The sequence below is a fragment of the Urocitellus parryii genome, chromosome 2, assembly GCF_045843805.1.
Source record: "Urocitellus parryii isolate mUroPar1 chromosome 2, mUroPar1.hap1, whole genome shotgun sequence".
Taxonomy (NCBI): domain Eukaryota; kingdom Metazoa; phylum Chordata; class Mammalia; order Rodentia; family Sciuridae; genus Urocitellus; species Urocitellus parryii.
Genome location: NC_135532.1, coordinates 80,701,323 through 80,722,582, shown reverse-complemented (window position 1 = coordinate 80,722,582; position 21,260 = coordinate 80,701,323). Strand labels below are relative to the sequence as shown.

The 21,260-nt window shown below is 42.3% G+C and overlaps 1 protein-coding gene across 1 annotated transcript in view; it reads left to right on the top strand.

The window, feature by feature from the left end:
* Positions 1–4,808: 4,808 nt before the first annotated feature.
* Lats2 (large tumor suppressor kinase 2) overlaps positions 4,809–21,260 on the top strand; it is a 73,099-nt gene continuing 56,647 nt past the window's right edge. Inside the window, exons 1-2 of the mRNA XM_026394932.2 lie at positions 4,809–5,005; positions 17,456–17,995. Coding sequence (XP_026250717.2) covers positions 17,657–17,995 — 339 coding nt within the window. The 5' untranslated portion in view covers positions 4,809–5,005; positions 17,456–17,656. The remainder of the gene's footprint in view (positions 5,006–17,455; positions 17,996–21,260) is intronic.

Below are 21,260 nucleotides of genomic sequence, written 5' to 3'. Positions count from 1 at the left end.
CAATATTAGAAAGCCTAATATATATATATATATATATATATATATATTTAGTTGCAGATGGACAATAGTACCTTTTATTTATTTTTTATGTGGTGCTGATGATCAAACCCAATGTCTCACACGTGCTAGGCAAGTGCTTTTTCACTGAGCCACAGTCCTAGCCCCTCAACACACTTTTGGTTGTTAAGCTATATGGAGGATTTTTCCCCATACACCAAGCAATTCTCCAGCAGACATGAACTGGGAATCCTATAAAAATTCAGTTCAGTTCTGACACTACCTAACTCAAGTTAGAGTCAGATCCCACACCTTGAATGCTCAGTCCTACAAAAGTGCCCCCACTTTGCATGCCAACCTCAAGAAGTTGGTTGTCACCTATACTCCTGACCACCTGACCACAAATTGGGGTTCTCACTACCCCTCCTCAGGTTTGATGAATTTGCTAAGTCACCTTAGAGAACTAAGGGAAACACCATATTTACCAATTTATTGCATCAATAAAGGACATTATAAAGGATCCAGATGAAAAGCTAGGTGTGGACCCGAATGCATTACTTTCCCAGCACATAGATGTGTTTTAGTCCACAAGCTCCCCAAATTCTGAGGTCAGGAATTTTTATGGAGCCTTCATCATGTTGGCATGATTGATTATTATCTCAGTTTCCAGCCCCTCTATTCCTCTCAGTGGATGATTGGAGGCAGGAGGGCTGAAATTTCCAGCCTCTAATCATGGATTAATCTTTCTCTGACCAGCCCCCATCCAGGAACCCACCAAATTACCTCATTAGAAAAAAAGATACTTCTATTACCTAGGAAATTCAAAGGGATTTAGGAGCTCTGAGTCAGGAACTAGAGTCAAAAAACAAAGTATTGTTTATGTATGTGTGTGCGTGTGATCCTTGGGATTGACCTCAGGATGCTCTACCACTGAGCTATACCCTCAGCCTTTTTATTAAAAAAAAAAAATTAAGACAGAATCTCACTAAGTTGCTGAGGCTGGTCTCCAATTTGTGATCCTTCAGAGTCACTGAGATTATAGGCATGTGCTACTGCACTCAGACTAAGACTAAAGATTAAACAAAATATTTTTTCAAGTCTCCAAAGGCATTAGGAGTTCTCTCTGGGAGCAAGTGTGTGTACATTCTTTCAAAAAACAGACAATAATGGCAGGATATGAAGAGTTATTACTTAGTGGAAAATTTTTCTTGAAATGGATAGGGTGATGGTCATACAACATTGTGAATGTACTTAATACTACTGAACTGTGTGTTTAAAATGGTTAAATGGTAAATTTTGCAATATGCATGTTTTATCATAATAAAAAAGTTTAATAAGAGGGTTCAAGTTTATCATTGAAACAGAGTTCTTGACTAGTAACTCTCAGCTGAAGTTCTGGAAGTTTGAAAAACCAAAATCTTCAAATAACAATAGATTAGGAGACCACCCTGGCTGACCCACAGAAATGGGTAACATATTTAAAAAAATTTTTTTTAGTTGTCAATGGAACTTTATTTTATTTATTTATATGTGGTGCTGAGAATCAAAACCCAGTGCTTCACACATGCTAGGCAAGTGCTCTACCACTGAGCCACAATCCCAGCCCCAGAAATGGCTAATATTTTAAAATTTTACACACTTTAATCATAACATCTTGAGTTTACCTGGAGAAAGCCTAATAATTCAGTGTTTCTAAGCTCTGCAGTTAGATCTATCAAGATTCAAATCCTAGTACTTTGATCTTGGGTAATTTACTTGGGTTCTCTGTGCTTTAGGGTGCTATTATATAAAAAGGGATTGATAATATGGTCATTTTGTGGATTAAATGAGAGAATGCACAAGCTTAGAGCAATACCAGGTATAGAGAAGCACACACGCAATATATACATATGATTAACATATATATATATATATATATATATATACAGGTATACATGTTAATCAATTTTTACACTGTGGTTTAGCTACTGTAGTAAGCTTTGTGCTCAATTGGCATTTTGTTATCTTAGCTGCAACATTATATGCCTGATGATTTAATTTGTTAAAATTTTTGTCATTAACTATCCTACTGTAGATATATCAGAAAGTATAAGATAAAAATTACCTAGAATCACCATACCCATAGACTACCACTTTTAATATTGGGCTGTATACTATGTTTTGAACTTTAAAAATTATGAGTAAACAAATTATGAAATGAGAACCATACATATGCTTTTTTTTTTTTAACCATTTCTATCAGAATGTAAACTCCATTAGGGATAAATCCAACAATTTGCCTACCATGGTAACCCTAATGCCTGGTTTAGTACATGGATCATAGTAAATACTTAAAAGACAAACAATAACAACTAAAAAGACAGTAGGAATGAATGACTTTTGTCAATAAATATGTATCCACAAAATCAGTAATCATAACATTCTCCCATATGATTATGTCATAGTTTTCTCCAACCAAACCCAATCTTGGAAACTTGTTTGTTTTCAATTTGTCCCTATTTACTCTTTTTAAAAAATTTATCTCTTCTATGAATTTTTTAAAAGGTTTTTTAGTTATCAATGAATCTTTATTTTATTTGTTTATATGTCGTGCTGAGAATCAAACCCACTGCCTCAAGGCAAGCACTCTACCACTGAGCTACAACCCCAGCCCCTCTATTCTTAAAGATGAAAACATTTTTAAATGTTTTTGAAACAGGCACAAAGAATAAGTAGCATGCATTATGGAACTCTATCACCCAGAATCAACAACTTTTAAAATTTTGACAGTTTGATTCTGTTTTTCAAAAAAAGCAAGTATTGTAGATATAGTAGAAGTCCTAATTTTTTTTCTCCTGTCCAATTTCCTCCTTCCTTCTATACAGGCAACAGCTGTCATGTTTGGTGTGTACTTAGTAGTCTGTGTCTATACTTACATACAAAGTATGTGATTGGTACAGGTTCTGTGGATTTTGCTTTTTTATAAATATGGTATCATAGTGTGTGTGTATATATATATTTCTACAACTTGCTTTTTGGGGGGAGGTACCGGGGATTGAACTCAGGGGCACTCGACCACTGAGCCACATCTCCAGCCCTATTTTGTATTTTATTTAGAGACAGGTTCTCACTGAATTGCTTAGGGCCTAAGTTGCTGAGGCTGGTTTTGAACTCACTATCCTCCTGCCTCAGCCTCCCAAACCACTGGGATTACAAGCATTGCCCAGAAACTTTCTTTTCCTTAAAAAAAAAAAAAAAAAGACATTGTTTTTAATTTCTGTCTACAATCATTTATCCTCTGACAAATATAGTTAGTCCCTTTTATTTCATAATATTCTTCCTTTGACTAAAGCCTGTCCCCCCAAGTAAGTTTATGCCTTTGAAGACAGCACAGGGGCAGGACCTAAAAACATACATGTAATTCTTCTGGCAGTCAGGCATGTGGCTTGAGGCTAGGTTGGAGAAAGTAAGGTGAGTGTAAGAGTGAAAAGATACACAGGTTAATGCAAGTGGGGCCCAGATTTTATAGAATATTGGAGACTTATTCTGCTCCCAATACTGTCCAAAATATCTGGATAACAAACAGGATAAGATTGAAAAACGAAACTGCATTCGAAGCTGCTTAACAATGTTTAATTATTGCAAAAAACAAAACACAACAAAACAAAACACACACACACACACACACACACAAACAAAAACAAAAACAAAAAACAAAAAAACACCAAAAAACAGAAATCAGGAGAGACATCTGAGAAGGTACCTTGGAAGAGCAAGAATTTAAAGGATGAAGGAGGGGAAGCAAGTGGAACAGGGACTGAAGGCTGGTGAGGTGATTAAAATAGTCCTGAGATGGCAAGGGGTGCAGCTCAGTGCTTAAAAAGTCTATGATTTCACATGTGCAGCCCTGGATTCAATCCCAGCATCAAAAAGCAAAAACAAGCTGAGACTAAATGATCTTCAGTATTGTTTCTTCTGAAATTAAAACTTAAAATGTCACAAGTTAATTAATTAAAGAGGAAATTAGATTGAGGAAAAACTGCATTAGTCCTCACGTCAATGTCACAGGCTATAGGTGGTAGGAAGTATGATGTTAAAAGGAGAGCCAAAAGTAGATTTAAAAATTTGGCATCCCTTCTATTATTTCTACTCTGCATCTTTGCACAATGCCTGCTTATGTCCTTGAGCCAAATCCTCAAATGCAAATATAATGGAGCGGCTGAAATACAAAAACCCCTGTCTCACTTGTTGATACATACATTACTGTTTTGTCCTTTACAAGCAAAACATGTTTCATAAAATGTATATGGGGGGAGATAGTTGATTAAATCATACCTGGTTAACTTTTATATATGTTAGATAGCTTTTTTTTTTTATGACTTGAGTCTTGTTCCCAATAGCTGTCCCTACTTTCAGTGACTGGCACCTCGTTGGCAACTTGCAGCTTCCTCGGGCCGCTAACTTACTTTTTTCACCAAGAATGGTATGAGATGTTTAGGAAAACGTGGCTTTAACGACAGTTATCAACTTTGAATACAAGTAGTGGAGGGGTCAATACAAGTACAGTGGAGGGAGAATGACAAGAGCGCATCAGGGTCCGCGAGGCCCGCCCGGCTCCCGCAGGCCAGCTGAGAGGCCGCGGGCAGGTGGCGTCGGTGGCGGAGGCCCGCAGCGGCTGCTGGGCCGGGCGGGACGGGGCGGAGCGGCCGGCTGCTGAGGAGCCAGGGCCGCAGGCGCCCCGCCCGGGCTGGTATGCGGCCGAGAGTGACGCGGGAGGCGGGGTCACGTGACGCCCGTGGAATGCCAACAATGTAGCGAATGTCCCACTTGGGTCTGCGCGTTGGAACCGCGGCGTGAGTGCCCCGGGAAGATGGAGCAGCCGCCGCCCGCGCCGCCGCCGCCGCCCGGGGCTCCCCCGTCCCTGCGGAGCCCACAGCAGCTCCAGCCACCGGCGCCTGGTCTCCCGGCGCTCGAGGCCCAGGAGCCGCGGGCCAGGACGCCCCCGAGGGTGTAGACCGCGCCCCAGGAGGTGAGGGGGCCGGGACCGGGATCGGGAGGCGTGGGGCAGCGGGCGGCGGCCGGGCGGACGAAACTTTCCGGGGACCGGCAGGCTCTAGGCGCCCACCCTCGGGCCGCTGCAGACCGCGGCTCAGGGAAGGACGTCCCTGCTCGGCGGGGCGGCCGGGCGGAGGAGCAGGGAGCGGGCGGCCAAGGAAGTTTGTCCAGACGGGAGCTGCGCCCTGCCCCCACGGCCCCGGCTCGGCCCGGCCCAGGGGCCGCCTCCGCCCTGCCGCGGGTTGTCGCGGGCAGTGGGGATCCTGCCGGGCTAGTTCCTAGGAGCCAGAGAAGTTGGGACAGAACGCCGGGCCCGCGGAGAGCGCGTCGGGCGGGGGCCGGCGGGGCTGCACCGCTTTGTTGTGCGGCGGCTGGGCTCCAGGCTCCTGGCTGGGCAGGGGCGGCCGCGGGCCGGGGGCGGCGTCTGTGACGCTCTGGGCGACCCGAGAGGCAGTCAGCTCAGGGCACGTCTCCACCTCCACCGTCCGGTGGGATGGCGGCTCGGCTTTTACCCAAATGCTCGGTCCGGCGCCCATGGCAGCACCAAGACCGCGCGTCTGGCTGCGCCTCGGTCCCACAGAGCTGGGGCGGTCCCCTCTGGCCGTGCCGCCGTATCGGGGGCCAACCAGTTCCGCACCCGTCCACCGCGGGCGCGCGCCTTCTCCCCTGGGTGCTCTCTCCCCGCCCAGTCCACTCCCCACTCGCCCACGGACACGCTGTCGTCGGGATCCCTTGCAAGCTGCGCCCGCTCCTGCCCTCTCCAGCTTCTCTGTGCCTCCATCGGGTGCCCTACTGGCCGCGCCGTCCACCTCGCGGGCCCATAAGTCCCGCCGAGGCTGCGCCGCAGTTACCCGGACGAGCGGTGCTCCGGCTCCCCGGACCCGCACAGACCACGGGTTGAGCCGGCGGGGAGCCAGGCCCTGCCGGGCGTCCGCTCGCGCGACCCTTGCAAGTTTCCCGGGTCTTGGCGGGACTCTGCCAGAGCTGCAGGAGCGCTTGCTTTCGTGGCTGTGAGAGCGGGGCCGTTGCATAACACGCCTTTCCTGCGTCCTAGTTCAGCTGACTTTTCTGGGACTTGTCTTTCACTTCTGATGCAACCTCACCTGCAGTTAGTTTCTCCTGCCGGCCTCCGGACTTGCGGGTCTTGACGGAATCCGCCTCTGGCCTGTCGCTTTTCCTGCAGCCTACCTAACTCAGGCACCCAGGAGGATCTTCTTTGGGGATGAAGTCCGGCAGGGCGGCCGGCCTAGAGCAAATCTTTCGTTTGTGGAGCCCAAGGCTCCACTGCCAGGGATGGTAGTAGCACTCCAAAAAGGCCAGGGTCCTGGGTGAGGGCAGCGTGTCCTGAGGTCCTCGGATGAAAGTACAAGCATCACTGTGATTTCTAGATTTTTTTATTGGCGAGAAGTTTTCACATTTTCATCTTTCTCTATCATGGACTTTAGTGTCCTTAATGTAATAACGTAGGCTTTAAAATTCTAGCCTTACTATTAGCTTGAGAGTATTACATTGGCAGGTAAAAAATTGAAATTCATAGCCCAACAGCTCTCTTCACAAACAATTCAGCAAATATGTACATTTTTAAAGGAAAGTTTGCCCGCATTTATTTAAAAAAAAACCCAAACTTAAATTTACTGAAATTTAGGTGGAAGACCGCAAAAATGTATGTGATCCTACACAGGTGTTCTGCTTAAAATTTTACCCTAGCAGATCAGGGGCCTTTTGGTAATCATGGAAAAAAGCAATGTGTGGCTGTTTATTAGGAAATTTGAATGAATAGATCTTGTTCCATATTTTAGTTTAATACCAGCTTAAATTTGAATGATGCCCACCATTTTTGAGTGCTAAATCAAGAGACAGCTGCTTTTTGTTTTTTCTTTAGCAACTGTTGTAATAAGGTAGTAACAAAAATATTCCAAAGTAAGAATGCAGAGACTGTTCAGAAAGACTGTTTTAACTGTAATAAACAAGGCATTCTGTTATTCAGCCTCTCAAAAATTTTGTCTCATTAAGTAAGTGTAGAAAACACTGCCGAATGAATCTACCAGCATTCCTTTGAGCTTAATAAATTTCAAAATATCAAGCAATATAAAATGGTATCTGAACAGAGGCCATCATGCAAAAAATATTAAGACAAATTACTAGAATCATTTGTAGAACTGGAATTGATTTTTCTAGCTTCTCAATCTAGTTTGAAATAGTTTGATAAATGTAAATTGGAACTGTACATATTTTTTTCCTTAGCAAATCATCTAGTTGTTGGGAGGGATTTTACTTTGGTAGGAGGGGAATGCTTTTACAATATGATGCCTTGTTATTTTAAATGCTATGTTGTAAATAGCCAGCCCTGGGCTCCTAAAATCCATAGGAGGGTGGAATGGGGGCTGAAGCTGATCAATTCATTCTAAACACATTGGAAGGATTTGGAGTGGGGGGTGGTGTTCTGTTTTGTATTGAAAAAACCAGATCAATACAACTTTTGAAAAGCTGCTTTTGTATTCATTTCATGGTTTTAATAACCTGAAACTTGTAAGCAATATTCCTTACTGGCCTTTCAAAAATAGCGAACTTGAAGAAATGCAAAAAATAATCAATGCATTTTTGTCTTGACTGAAAATTTGTTCTAAAAGGGGTAAAAATCCTGACCCACAGAACGAAAGAATCGGGCCTGAGACCCTGTCTTCTAAATAAAATATTATAAAGGACTGGGGATGTGGCTGAGTGCTTAAGCACCCTTTGGTTCAATCCCCAGTTCAAAAAAAAAAAAAAAAAAAGCCTATTGCCTAGTAATTTCTCTGGACAGACTACGCCTCCAAATTGCACAAGTCCTGGGCATTGATCCCATTGTATGCTAGGTCGATGCCCCCCTCTATGAAGGGCTCCTGGAGTTTGAAGGCAGCCCCTCCTTTTTCCTGTACTTTTAAGGCCAATGTTATTTGATTTATTGCTTCAATTAGAAACTATCAATAAAACAAAATAATGTTGTAAATAAAAATAATTGGTGGTGATGCTAAAATTAGGGTAGAAGTTTGGCATTGCTTAATGTTTGCCCTTCACTGCAAAGACTTTATGTTGGTTATGGTCTAGACCCATGTCAACTTAATTGTGACAAGTGGTTTCTTTTAAGTTAAATAGTTCTTGTTGTTGTGCCAGTATTTGACATTAATAGGATTTTTTTTTTCTGGTGAATGAATGGAAAATCTTGTATTTCGTAGCATTGATTTGTATTTGTTGTTCACACTGATTGTTACGATATTGTGGCAGATCCTATAGAACCTAAATCAGGATGGTAAGGTCTTAAAAGAGTTGAGTGTAAGTTGGATTTTGAATGGAGCAGGTCTCAGTTTGGAATAGCAAGCTTTGTTGCCCTCAGGCAGTGGGAATGCTAAGGGCCAGCACTTTCCATTACTAATGAACTCCATCTTACCTCCTAAGTCTCCCTCCTGTTTTTTTCATTAAATATCCCTAGACAGCACTTGCCCCCACCCCAACAATTGTCTGCCCGTTCATTTTTCTTTTGTATGTTTGAGCCTTTTTACAGGAAGTTCCAGACTCCAAGAATAGCTTCACACTTCCTCCATCAAATCATAGCCCTTCAGCCTTTCCAATTTTGGTGCAACATCCTTTCTCTAGAAGGCTTTCTCCAAATAATCTCCACACCTTCCTGAACAGGGCTCCTCCATAATCATGTGTGAAGGGGTTCTTGGGCAGTCACAGTATTTATATCTATGTCCATGGCAGCAATTTTCAAACTAGGGAGTTGGAGCATTTCTGAAACTTGGAGGGGTGGAGCAGAGAGGGCAGGGCTTTCTCAAAGATAGAGAACCTGCTGGGATGGCCTTGACTCTAAGGACACCCATCCTGTTCACTTACTTGCTTGCTGTTAAGAATGCTGCAAAGAACTAATCATAAATTTATCTTCAGCCCGGTCACTCACTTGAGATATCTTGAGTACAAAGGTCTCCAGCTCCATTTATTTAAAATGCCATTGATTTTTGCATTTGTATCATACAGATACCATATACAAAGGTGTCTAACAGAGAATAGGGTGATCCCCCTCCCCCGCCAAGACTGTAAACTTATTTAGAGGCAAATCCCTGTTTTCCCTGTGTCCTCCAACACTGCTAACCTCCCCCTTCCCCCAGGCTTTGTGATGACACTATTTATGGGAGAGTGGGAATTCTAGAGGGTTCTCCTAAATCCCCAGAGGAATGCAGTCACTGCTTTCCTCAAAGACCCTCATTATTCGGGTAGCCCTTAGCCTGTGGCTTCCTGGCCTGGACCAAGCTAGAGTGGGACATCCGCATGGTGGTTTATGATTCTGACATTTAGCATCTGGCTTGAGGCCTGGCCCATCTGCCTGATTTAGTTTCAGCTTTGCTAGTTAATTATAGTAGGGATATGATTTAAATAATAACTTTTGAATTTTAGGTCCAAGAAATACTTTTTAAAAAAATGCTGATGTGTGTCATTAGCATGGGTCCCCCAGGACATGGGTTAGGTTGGTTCCCTGGTTGGTGCTTGATGTGTGTTTGGCTCATGGGGATTTGAAGCACTAAGAGAATTAGAGTAAAAATTCTTGAACATCTGATAGCATTTTTCAGGATTGGATTAAGGATTGGAAATGGGTTTGGTAGGACCAAATTAAAGGGATGCTTAAAATATTGCTCTCACATTGTTTACGTAAGCCACCTATGCTAAGCTAGTCAGCTCCAGATTTGACAATGAGGTGTTTTTGTTTTATAAGTTTTTACAGCTTTAAAAATCCAAAGTCTTTTAATTTCTTTTAAATCATTTTTAAATCAATTGATGATGCTAAAGAAATTTCAAAAATTAGACTTACTTTGGTTAATATCCCCATTTTTGAAAGTCCACATTCCTGAGAGTCATATTTATACAATTCTTGATGAAAGAAAATTTCCAGTAGGTCAAATCTTAGTAAAATGGTAAAGGAGTATGTTACAGTCCTCATCTCCAGCCAGCAGTCTTAATTTGACTGATGAGTATTTTCGTGAAAAGTTCTTTTAGAAGTTCATAATTTGGCCAGGAAATCAGATGCCTTCAAACTAAAGTTTAAAACACAAGTTCTCAAGCTGAGAAAGTACTTTCACCATTTATGAAACTGAAAGGAAGTTTTATGCTTTCTAGATTATTTTGGTAAGAACAGTTTATCATAGCCTTTTAAAATACTCTCTTAAGAAAACAGGAACAATTCCTGGGGTGTTCCTAGAACTGGTCTTGGGGTTCCCAGAAGGCCGTGGTAGGAGTTGGAAAGAAAATCAGAACAGGGAATGGTGTCCTCCTCCTCCCTGCACAGTGAAGAAAACCAGGTGGTAGGTTTATGGGGTGTCATTGACTAATCCTCTCAACCTTTCTGTATGTTTGAAATTTTTCATAAGAATGTTGGGGGAAGGGAGGAAAGAAAGAAAAACCATGACTCCTGACCCCACTGCTGTATAAGGGCATAGCACCTGGTATTTCTTAGCTCATGCATAAATACAGACACCAGCACAGGGCTCTCCTGCCTTGGGTTTTATGATCAGAATGTTTGCAGGCACGTGGGTACTCCAGAAGCATGGCTTTGGTAGAGGATAACAGTAGAGTTGGGGTGCAATGTATAGCACCCCAGAGTTTAGATGTTACTTAGGATTGGGACTTTGCCAGTCTTTATTTGTGAAGCTGAGTAGAAAGGGAACCATTACTCAAACATGAGTTAGCTAAACATGAATAGTTAGGTAACTTCTTTTTTCCATTTTTACTTAAATGGAGCTGTACATTCTTTAATCATTCATTAATCATTCATAGGTATGCAATTTAGTCTAGTGGCATTAGACATTCATGTCATTGCTGTAGATATTCCCTCTGTCTATCCCTAAAACTTTTTCATCAACCCATTAATCCCTGTTCCCCTCTCTCCTGGTAACTGCTATTCTCCTGTCTCTGAATCAGCTTACTCTTGGTAATGCACATGAAGTAGTCTCACACAATACTTGTCATTGTGGCTGTTTCTCCACTTAGCACCAGGTCCTTGAAGTCCATCCACATTGTAACGGATGAAAGAGCTTCTTTTTGATGGCTAGATAATATGCCACGGTCATGTGACTTTTTATAACAGTTCTGTGTGTCCGTTCCTCCTGCTCATTTCATTTAGACCAGATAAACCTCCGAGAAAGAGCTCCTCTATTGAAGCATGGCACTGTGTTTCACACTCTCCTGTAGCACCTCCTGGGACTGCAGAGGGCAGGCTGCAGCCCCAGTGTGGTCATGTGTCTGCCATTCAGCAGATGCATCGCAGGCCTGTGTGCTCCATGCCAGGCAGCAGATGGGGAACCAAACAGAATGCTCCTGCTCTCTCCATCTGACAGCTCAAGTCAGTCAAGAGGAATTGTGTCCATCAGCCTTACTTGCAGTGACTGTGCTGTTTTAGAAAGGACCGAGTGAACAGCAGATCTTTTAGGACAGGTGGTCAGAAGTGTTCTACGGCAAGAGTTTTAAGCTGAGAATCTAGGAGTAGGAGTGAATCAGGCTAATAATGGTGGTGGGGTTATTTATACCTAGCGGAGAGAAGGGTCCTGCTGAGTTCCTGAGGTAAGGAAGGACCTGGTCCTTTGAACTTGCACAGCACAGTTACAGAGTCACACCAGACCTGGTGATGGGCCACTGTCAGTTCCTTAGGTTCAGATACTGCTCAGACCTGAGCAACTTGGCACCTGACTGCACATATATGTTTTAGTCAGCCTAACAACTGGAGCCCAATCCTCTTCTCTGTGCTTTTCTCTCTTTAAAGTACAAAGGGAGCAACTTTAACTTTCTCAGCAGTATTCTCAAATACTGATTTAAAGAGGAGTCACTTGGGGTGAGCATGAAATTCCTGTTTCTGTGTTCAGTTTGGTACCTTTTCCATTAAGCCCATCTTAATTTTGCCCTGGCCTTCTCTCCTGACCTTCTCTCTAGCCTTTTTGCCTAACCCAATCTGAATCTTCAATTTAATTAGCATGTTAACTTTGCATGACTGTAACCAAATATCTGAGGGTAATTGGCTTAAAGGAGAACAGTTTTATTTCAGCTCACTGTTTTGGAGATCTTAGTTGATGGTTGGTTAGCTCCATTGCTTTTGGGCCTATGGCAAGGTAGCATATCATGGCAAGAGTGCTTTGCAGAAGGAGCTCTTCATCTTATGGTATCCAGGAAGCAAAGAGAAAGAGGAAGAGTCTGAGATCCTACTGTCCCCTTCAAGGATACACCCCCAATGACCTAAGACCTCCCACTGGACCCACCTCTTCAATGATCCTCCATCTCCCAGCAGCACCAAGCTCAGTCCCAAACCTTTAACACATGGCCTTCACAGGACATTCTAGATCCAAACTATGGCAATTAGTAATGCTCCTAATTGGCCATCTATCATGCATTACAGAACTAGAGTGAGTTCATAGGCAGCACCAGGTGTGACCCTTGGGGCAGCTCTGTCAAACAAAGCGAGGTTTTAGACCAAGCATGAAGCGAAAACTTAAGAGAACAGGCAGCACATCCAGGCCATCTAGAGCCCAGTGCACGAGCTGGGGACCGGCCCAGGCCTCCCACCTTTAACTGCTGCGTTTTGGTACTAAACACCCATCCTCTGAACAAGCCTCCCCAACCCTGTGCTCACCTTTGGAGATGGCCCCTGCTCCACAGCAGAAACTGCTCTCCTGGTGGTCCCCACTGTCCACACGGCTCAGAGAAGGGCACCACCATTGACTGTTTTCCAAACCTGAAACCCCTTCTCCACCTTTCAAATAAGTCCTGTCCGTGATCATCACCAACTCCGATGGGTTCTGCCCCTTGCTCTTAAATGCAGTCACTACTCTCTATCTTCCAGTCGGTCTGTTTCAGGTATGTATAATTTCTTTAGGCAAACTGGTTGCCACACATATTTTACTCTATTTTAGTAACTGATTTTCTTATCTGCCTCCCCATCTGGAAGTACAAACACCTTGAAATCAGAGGTTGGTCATTCTTTTCCCCATGCCCAGGACCTTCTAAGAGGGCCGCCTTGTATGAGTGCAGTTTATGCATTGCTCAAGGGCCCTGTTCGCATCTATTTGTCGGCATATTCGGTTTACGTGGAGAGCTCCCCAGGCAAGAGTTGTTTGTGTTGTACAGTAATAGAGAAACATGCAGGTTTATGTGAGAAAGGGGCGCCTTCTTCTCATCTCACAAATGTGCCAAACCAGCCACCATGCACTCTGCCAGTAGCTATACAGAAAATATTTGACACGGTGGGGAAGCAAAGTCTCGGAAGAGACAGTCAATTCTCAGTACCTCACAGCTCAGGGCCTCACACCATGGCCGCCTTAAAGGTGTCAGGCACCATGTGTAACAGTCCCAGAATGGAAACAGCCTCCGTGTCCACCAGGAGCAGAACGTACCAATAGGTGATGGTAGATTCCTACCTGGAATAGTACTCAGCGATGAAGTATGACAGCTACTGCTATACTTTATGGGTACAAGTAAGCAAACAAAATGTATGAAATGAAATTTAATTCCGCGGATATAAAGTACAAAACTAATCAAAGGAATCCTTGGTGTTAGAAGTCACTAAGGTGGTTTCCCTTAAGGTGTGGGTCTGGGAGGGCCTGTGAGCTTCTGCAGTTATAACAATGAATGATAAACCTCTTGCCGCAGTTGCTGTTTTATTTCATAAGAGTGTCATCTCTTAGTGGATCTATGTCCTGATGATTTATGTATTTTAAAACATAGGTGTTAAACTTAAGTAAAATATTGTCCCCACTTTTACCTTTCCCTGCCCAAACCTCTCTGCTCCTCTCAGCTTTCAGCGGCTTCCCTTTTTTAGAGCAAATTCCAGAGAGAGCTTAGGAACCTCAGAATCCACAAGGCCTCCTTCAGTTGCTCCTGAGTCCCCTCCCTCTGCTGATATGACTGAGCAGAGGACATTCCTCCTCCTGGATTTTAATGTGGAACTTTCTCATTGCTCTTTTTCTCCATTGTGAACTGTCTCCTGTGGCTCTTGCTGTTTCGTAGCTGAACGACATGCAGCTTGCTCTTCTCTGCAATCTGCTGGTATCACTTGGGAGTAAAATGTCACTCCCATAAGGAACACCTGCTGATGGCTCCATCTTATCAGCGAGCAGACAGGCCACTGACTAGGTAACTGTCCTGGAGCCCCCACTCCCTCCCTGGGGTTGCTGCTGCACGTCCTAGCATCTGTCCTCTGCCTGGAGTCCACCATCCAGTCAGGTTCTAGACTCCACTCTTTGAAGGACAGTTCTGGCCAGGTCCCTCCAAAGCTTAACCACAGACAGTGGCCCCCCAGCTTCTGCTCCGAGTCCCCATCTTGACATGCCATGAAGACCTTTCCAGACCGAGCCCCTGCACATCTCTGGTTTCAGCCCAGGAGAGCCCCTTCCTCACGGAGCTGAGTGTGGGCAGGAGTCTGTAGGCATCACAGTCCTCTCTTCTTTGTGTCTGCCTTACCCTGCAGCTGGAGTTCCGTTCTTCTCAGTGCTTAGATTCAGTTATCTCTATTTTACAGCTTCTTCTGACTTTCTCCTTCACTCTTCCTTCCTTTATATGCTTTCCCCCTTCATTTTGGGCATCTTTTTTAAAACTTCATTTATTTACCTGCCTCACCTTCACCTCTCAACTGTAAAATTTACAGAAAGTGAGATTGTTTACTTATTTTGTTGGTGCCTGGCACTTAGTAGGCATTTACTACACATTGGCAAGGGGGATGGGGGTGGGGATGGGGGTGGGGTAGAGGAGTGTGGGGGGAGGGATTAAGACATTTTGACTAGGAGGACCCCCTTCCTGCGTAGGTCAGGCCCCTCCCTTGCACTGGTGTTGTCATGAAGGGAGCTCGGCTTCCTGATGAAAGATTGGAAACCAAGTGATTAGTGTGAATTCCTGCTGGAAAAGAAATAACTCTTCTGTGTATTCCCAGGCATCCGAGTCACTTTTGCTAGGATCCTCCCTATGCGCTTGGCAGGCTCTTGAGAATCCCTCCGTTTTTGTTGGAATGTGAGCTTATGGTTTTTGGAAAGTTAGGTCTTTCTAAACAGATGCTCAGACCACGAAGTCACTGGAAATGAACGTGGTTGCAATATGCCCCATTTTACACCAATTAAGCAGAGCTCTAGGCTTCTGGGCCTCAGCCAACCCCAGGCCCAGGGGAACCTCAGCTGTCCCTGAGTCTAATAGCTCACTATCTGCATAGCCTTACACAGTCATCTCAATGACTTCAAAATACTTAGAAGTTGTGCGTTAAAAAAAGGATTTTAGGGTCTGGGGTTGTGGCTTAGTGGTCGAGTGCTTGAGGCATGTGTGAGGTTCTGGGTTCAATTCTCAGTACCATAAATAAATAAATAAATAAATAAAGGTTCATCGATAACTAAAAAAAAATTAGGATTTCATGTTGTGAAAGAGTCTGGTTCTTACTTTCTAAATAGAGTCTTCTCTCAGTTACATTGAAAGCGAACAATAAAACTTTTAAGATCACTGTCACCATCAAGAAAGCAATAGTAATTTTAATGTCATTTATTAGTGTTTTGTATTGTAGATGGTTATGTGATAGGTCCATATAAATCATTTCATATGAAATCCCTTGGACAGTGCCTGGCATATGGTAAGTACTGGATAAATATTAGCTACACATATTAACTTTTCCCCACATGAAATTGTCTGTGAAGCAGAGTCCCATTTTACAGTTATAAAGTTCCTAACTGAAACTAAAAGTTCAGAGCCCCTTCCCTCTCCTCTTTTAAAAGACGCTCTTTTTTGGATCAGTTTTTCTTTGTTCGTTAAAACTCAAAAGTGATTTTCCCCAAAGTTTGTTCACTGAGTTCTGTGAAGTAAGGGGATTGGTGAGGTGAGAGTAAGACGAAGATGAAGAAGGGGAATAGGCCGATAGGCTTCTGCATTATCTTAGGGGCATATGCCCTACCATAGCCATTCCTGCTAGTTAGGACAGCTGGTTATGAAGTAATTGCACAGTTAAGTATTTGTTTCAGGGCTAGAGACTCCTAGGGTTATGTTCCAGTAAGCCTATCATAAGTTGGAAGTACTCTAAATAGAAAATGCATTTGATCCACCTCATCTCCTGCACATCCTAGCCAGCCATAGAACATCATTGGTTTCCCCTCAAGATAGCAGGCTGACTGGGAATAGGGTCACTGCCATTGCCTAGCATCAAGAGAGGACCATACTGCATATTGCTAGCTTGGGGAAAGATCCAAATTCAAAATCCCAAGTATGATTTCTACTAAATACGTATCGCTTTTGCATTATCATAAAGTAAAGAATTTTTAAGCCCAACCACCCTGAGACTGACAGTACTGCAGATTGGATCACATGTATCATCTTACTCAGTACCATACTGCTCCAAGTCTGGTCTCGATGCATATCCCAGAGTGCTGAGTAAGGTAGGTTGACCAGTTCATCCAATTTGGCATGGCTGATAAATGACCAGAATTGGCTGCTAAGGGTACTGTCAGGGAATTACTCTGGATTTTGTTTTCTGAATGAAAGAACAGCAGAGTAGTAGATGAATTAGGCCTGGGGTAAATACACTTCACCATGGAAAAGTGTCTTTGTGACGTGTAGCTCTGTATAAGGAGACCATTTCTCTGCTGGAGTGGTAAGTAGTTCTACACCAATAACTTATATGATGCAGCCACTTGTTGTTAATGTGGGCATGGTGCACTCTGAGAATGAAATCGCTCATGGGTGCCCAGTTCCTTTCTATGTAGGTTTCAATTTATGCAAGAAAGATATTTTTATTTTGCTATTTGTGTCAAAATATTAAGTGCACACCTTGTAAAATTCAAGGAGGTCATTACCTTCAGTCCCATAATGCATCATATGGAAACATCTTTCCACTGCAGTACAGGACATCTGTAATGTGACAAGATTTGTGTTGTCACAGGAAAGTTGGAAAGTTTCATGAGTAAAAGTTTCCAAAGATATGGAAGGACAATAGCCCCAGGTAGGTAGAGAGGTGGGTAAAGCCACAGGGTGAGGGATGTGGACCAGGACTTGAATGATTGTTAAGGGCAAACCAGAAATCCATGGAGAAAATTTAGCCCTAAATACTCAAGTCATGGATTTTAAAATGAAATTACATCATAATGAAATACTTAAAATGTGTTATCAATTGTTGAGTCTACTGTTCTCTGAGTTAGATATTTATGGAGATTTACTTGGTTGCAGACTACATGTTAAAGGAAACACCTTGGGACATCCCCAGATGTCATGTGTTTTGACCAGAGCTAAAGAGTATTTTGGTCATCTATGAAAGGCAATGCTGTTCTTTCTTATCTTCCCAGGTGGAATATTTCAAAGATCATTATCCGTTTCTACAAAGTAGCATTAACATTATATGAAAACCACAAGTAAACATTTTTTTCCCCCCATTTATTTTCTTTTTCAGAGAGTGATGGTCTTCAAAATGAAGACTCTGGAGAATTTTAAGTTCTCTATAGGAATTACAAAAATTGAAGGAAAGAAAATTTTCAAAAGGAAATTGTTTTGAAAAGTATGTTTACAATTAACTGATTCTATTGACTATTTTTTTAAATAATAAAATACTTTGAGAAGATTGTATTTATGGTAAAAGGAAACTGGACTAACAATGAGGCCAAAGACTTTTCCTGCCACAACTTATTCTGGGAATAGCCGGCAGAGACTACAAGAGATCCGTGAAGGGTTAAAGCAGCCATCCAAGTCTTCGGCTCAGGGGCTGCCCGTGGGACCAAACAGTGACACTTCCCTGGATTCCAAAGTCCTGGGGAGCAAGGATGCCACCAGGCAGCAGCAGATGAGAACCACCCCGAAGTTTGGACCTTATCAGAAAGCACTCAGGGAAATCAGATATTCCCTGTTGCCTTTTGCCAATGAATCAGGCACTTCCGCGGCTGCAGAAGTAAACCGGCAAATGCTGCAGGAATTGGTGAACGCAGGATGTGACCAGGTAGGCATAGACCTCCTCTGGCTTCCCCTGGGGGTGGTTACAGTGAGGAGCCACTTGGAGGATGTTGGGGGCAGCTAGAATCCTTCGGCAGCTACTCGAAGGCTATGAATTGGTTACCTCTCACTGAAGTGTCTTGAGGTTAAAAATCAAGGGCTCTTTTATGTATCATTGAACAATTCTCTACTTTGTCTCTAAAATAGTCCTTAGGTGGTTTTCTTCTCAGGCAAGATCCAGAAGTTTCTGAACTCTCCCCAAATTGTCCCGCTTGGGATTGAACACAGAGCCTAAGCATGCTAAGCATGTGCTTCACTACTACTATATCCAGCCCAGTTCTGTTCTTAAGATGATGAGAAGGGCTTTCCTACCTCACCTTTTTTTCTGGGGTTTATTGAGGGTTATTCTGAGCTATCGTGGGGAAGGGATTAGCTTTCCTTTTTTTTTTGTTTTTGGTTCATGTATTTTTAAACTCTTTTTAGGAGTATTGGTTAATATACATTGGCTCTTCTCTGTTTGCTCCTATTTTTAAAAACAGTTGTTTACACTGTTATGGGAGATGTAAGTATATGCAGAAAATAAGAAAAACCAGAAAAGGCTTAAAAAATCATCAAAATGTGGTGATGGTATGCTTTACCTTCTCAGTTGCACCTTCATTAACGAAGATGGCATCAATTAGACATAAATACACAACTTATAGCCATATTCTTATGCTTTCTTAACAGTGAACATATCTGAATAAAATACAAGTTGAGAATCAGGACAATATAAAATGAAACTAGTATCAACCCAAGTATAAATGTAATTAGTTAGAATGTAACTAGCAAAACTATGATTGTATTATAAAATGACTTATGAAAGCCAGCGCTTTATAATTCATCTGTCATCTTAAAAATCACAATTTTACAAAATAGAAATAAACTCTGTAGTTGTTATGCTGCCTTGCAAAATTAGCTCAGAGCCAGGATGGCGTGAGCACTTTTAGTTTCCTAGAAATAACCTAATTATCTCCCCCTGCCATCACAGTTGTAGGAAAAGGCTAAAAGTGTCATCTTTGTTTTCAAAGACAATCTCAAACCTCTTGTGTAGAACTTAACAGAGAAAACTGACACTTCTCAGATGATGTTTGTGAAACAAATCCTGCTATTTTGTAGGGGGCTTCCCTGACACTTGGGGATATACTGGGATTAACTTGTGTCTAGCTAGCATTGTTAGGTTGAGTTGCGTTTGTAAAGCACAGGATCATGAGTAATGTGGTGTGGAGTGTTTTAGCAGTGGAAGCTGACAGCAAAGGCATGACCTTGCTCATGGTAAAAGTATGAAGTTAAATATGCTGCCAAGTGTATTCCCGACAAACAAAAAGCAGTGGTTTTGAAAATAGGAAAGGAGCAGTCCTAGGGAAACATTGCAATAACATTGCAGAGGGGCTTTCAGGCCAACAGTAAAGCCTAAAATCTTCTCCTGTAAATCAATTGCAAACAAAAGAGGCAACCAGAGCCCCAGTGTTCTTTTCAGTTGTATTTCAGCAATGAGAAAAAGAAACAAGTCAAGCAAATAATCCAAAGTACAGGTGGGATCTTATTAGGGTAAAATCCATTAATGATAATTACAGTGCAAGAAATAATGAAGTGATACTGTTTTTGATGTGTTAAAATACAAGTACAGGAAAATTAAGGATCGTGATACCAATGAAGTTCCCATCAACATTTAATTTATGTTAATTGTTAGTAGAAGGGGCTCCATTGCCATATTTAATGCTCCTGAAATTATTCAGTCAGTTCGGTGTCTAGATGCACCTCCACCCATACCTTCCAACTCAGACGAGGGTGTATTTGCTTTCAAAAATTTTTAGTAGGAATTTCATTATGTGAGCCCGAATAATGTGAGGAAAAGATCAGTGGTGCCTCTAAAGCTGTGTGCATCTGTCGGATAAAGCAGATTATTAGAATTCCAGTATAATAGGTAAAGAAAATTCCTACCTTTGTACCTTTCCCCCTTTGTCTCCTATTGTATTAGATGCAGTTTTAATTCAGAGGCAGTTTTGTTCTCCTGTATTTTAATTTTAAGTGCTAACTTTAAATCTCTATTCATCAGAAGGCAGTAAGTGCCTTGTTTTCCCAAGGTCTTGCAGGTGCTAGTGGTGACACCTGCTTTCCCATGCAGTATCTTATTTACTTATGTGCATCTAGACATCTTTCCATTTTATCTGGACTAAGAAAACATTCTTATTGAAAACATTCCCTTGACTGGTTGTGAATGAATGCTTTCTTTTTAACTTTTTATAAAAAGTAAAATTTACATTTAAAAAATGTATAATTTGGGCTGGGGTTGTGCCTCAGATGTAGATTGCTTGCCTAGCATGTGTGAAGCCACTGTGTTCGACCCTAAGCACCACTAAATAAATAAATAAATGTATAAAATGTATAATTTGTAAGCTTACAGCTAGGTGAATTTTCACATTAAGCATATCCATGTAACTAGCATGTATGGGTTTATTTTAAATGAAAATGTCTAAAAGTGAAAATTTCTGGAAAACGCGAAAGACTTAATTTTCTATGTGATGATATAATATATATGTCAAATAATATTATATTCATAATCTTTTGCACATAAATTACTAAAGACTTGTAGAAATTCCTATAGGTAAAAGGAAACTAGGCTAGTAGGTTAATGTTCCTTAAGGGAAGGAGCTGCTCTTTAAATATAGCTTTGAGGAATTGGAATGTTAAGTTTTTGATTACAAGTTTCATATTTTGTATCATTGAATACTTGCTATTGGTGTAAGTAATCACTTCAATTTAGCTTTTACTTTACTGCCTTATAACATTCAGTTCTCTTTCTTCTTTTAATCTTCATGGTTTCAAATAATCATATTTCCAGGTTTTCCTCTTCAGGGTTTTTAAAAGCACTGAATTGATTTGCAGTGATGTTAATGTATGTAATGTTTCTCTGTTCCACAGAAGCAGTGGCTTGTGTTTTCCAAGTGGGTTAACAGGTGGAGCACCTCCAGGCCACGCTGCAGAGGTGTTGCCGAACTTACTGTACTTAGGAGTGTAGGAGTATAGGTCTTGGGAGAATGAGGACCCAAAGCAATCGCTTCCAGGTCAGGCCCATGGCTCTGGAATCCCTTAGAATAGCAATGCAGTTTGTCAGGTTGTGTCCCCTAAAAGAGGGCTTGGGTGAGAAATCTCTTCCAGATGTAAATACTTCCCACATGCTTTGGCTTCCCTTGAGAAATCAGCATGCTTTTTCTTCTCTTGACAACCTGCTT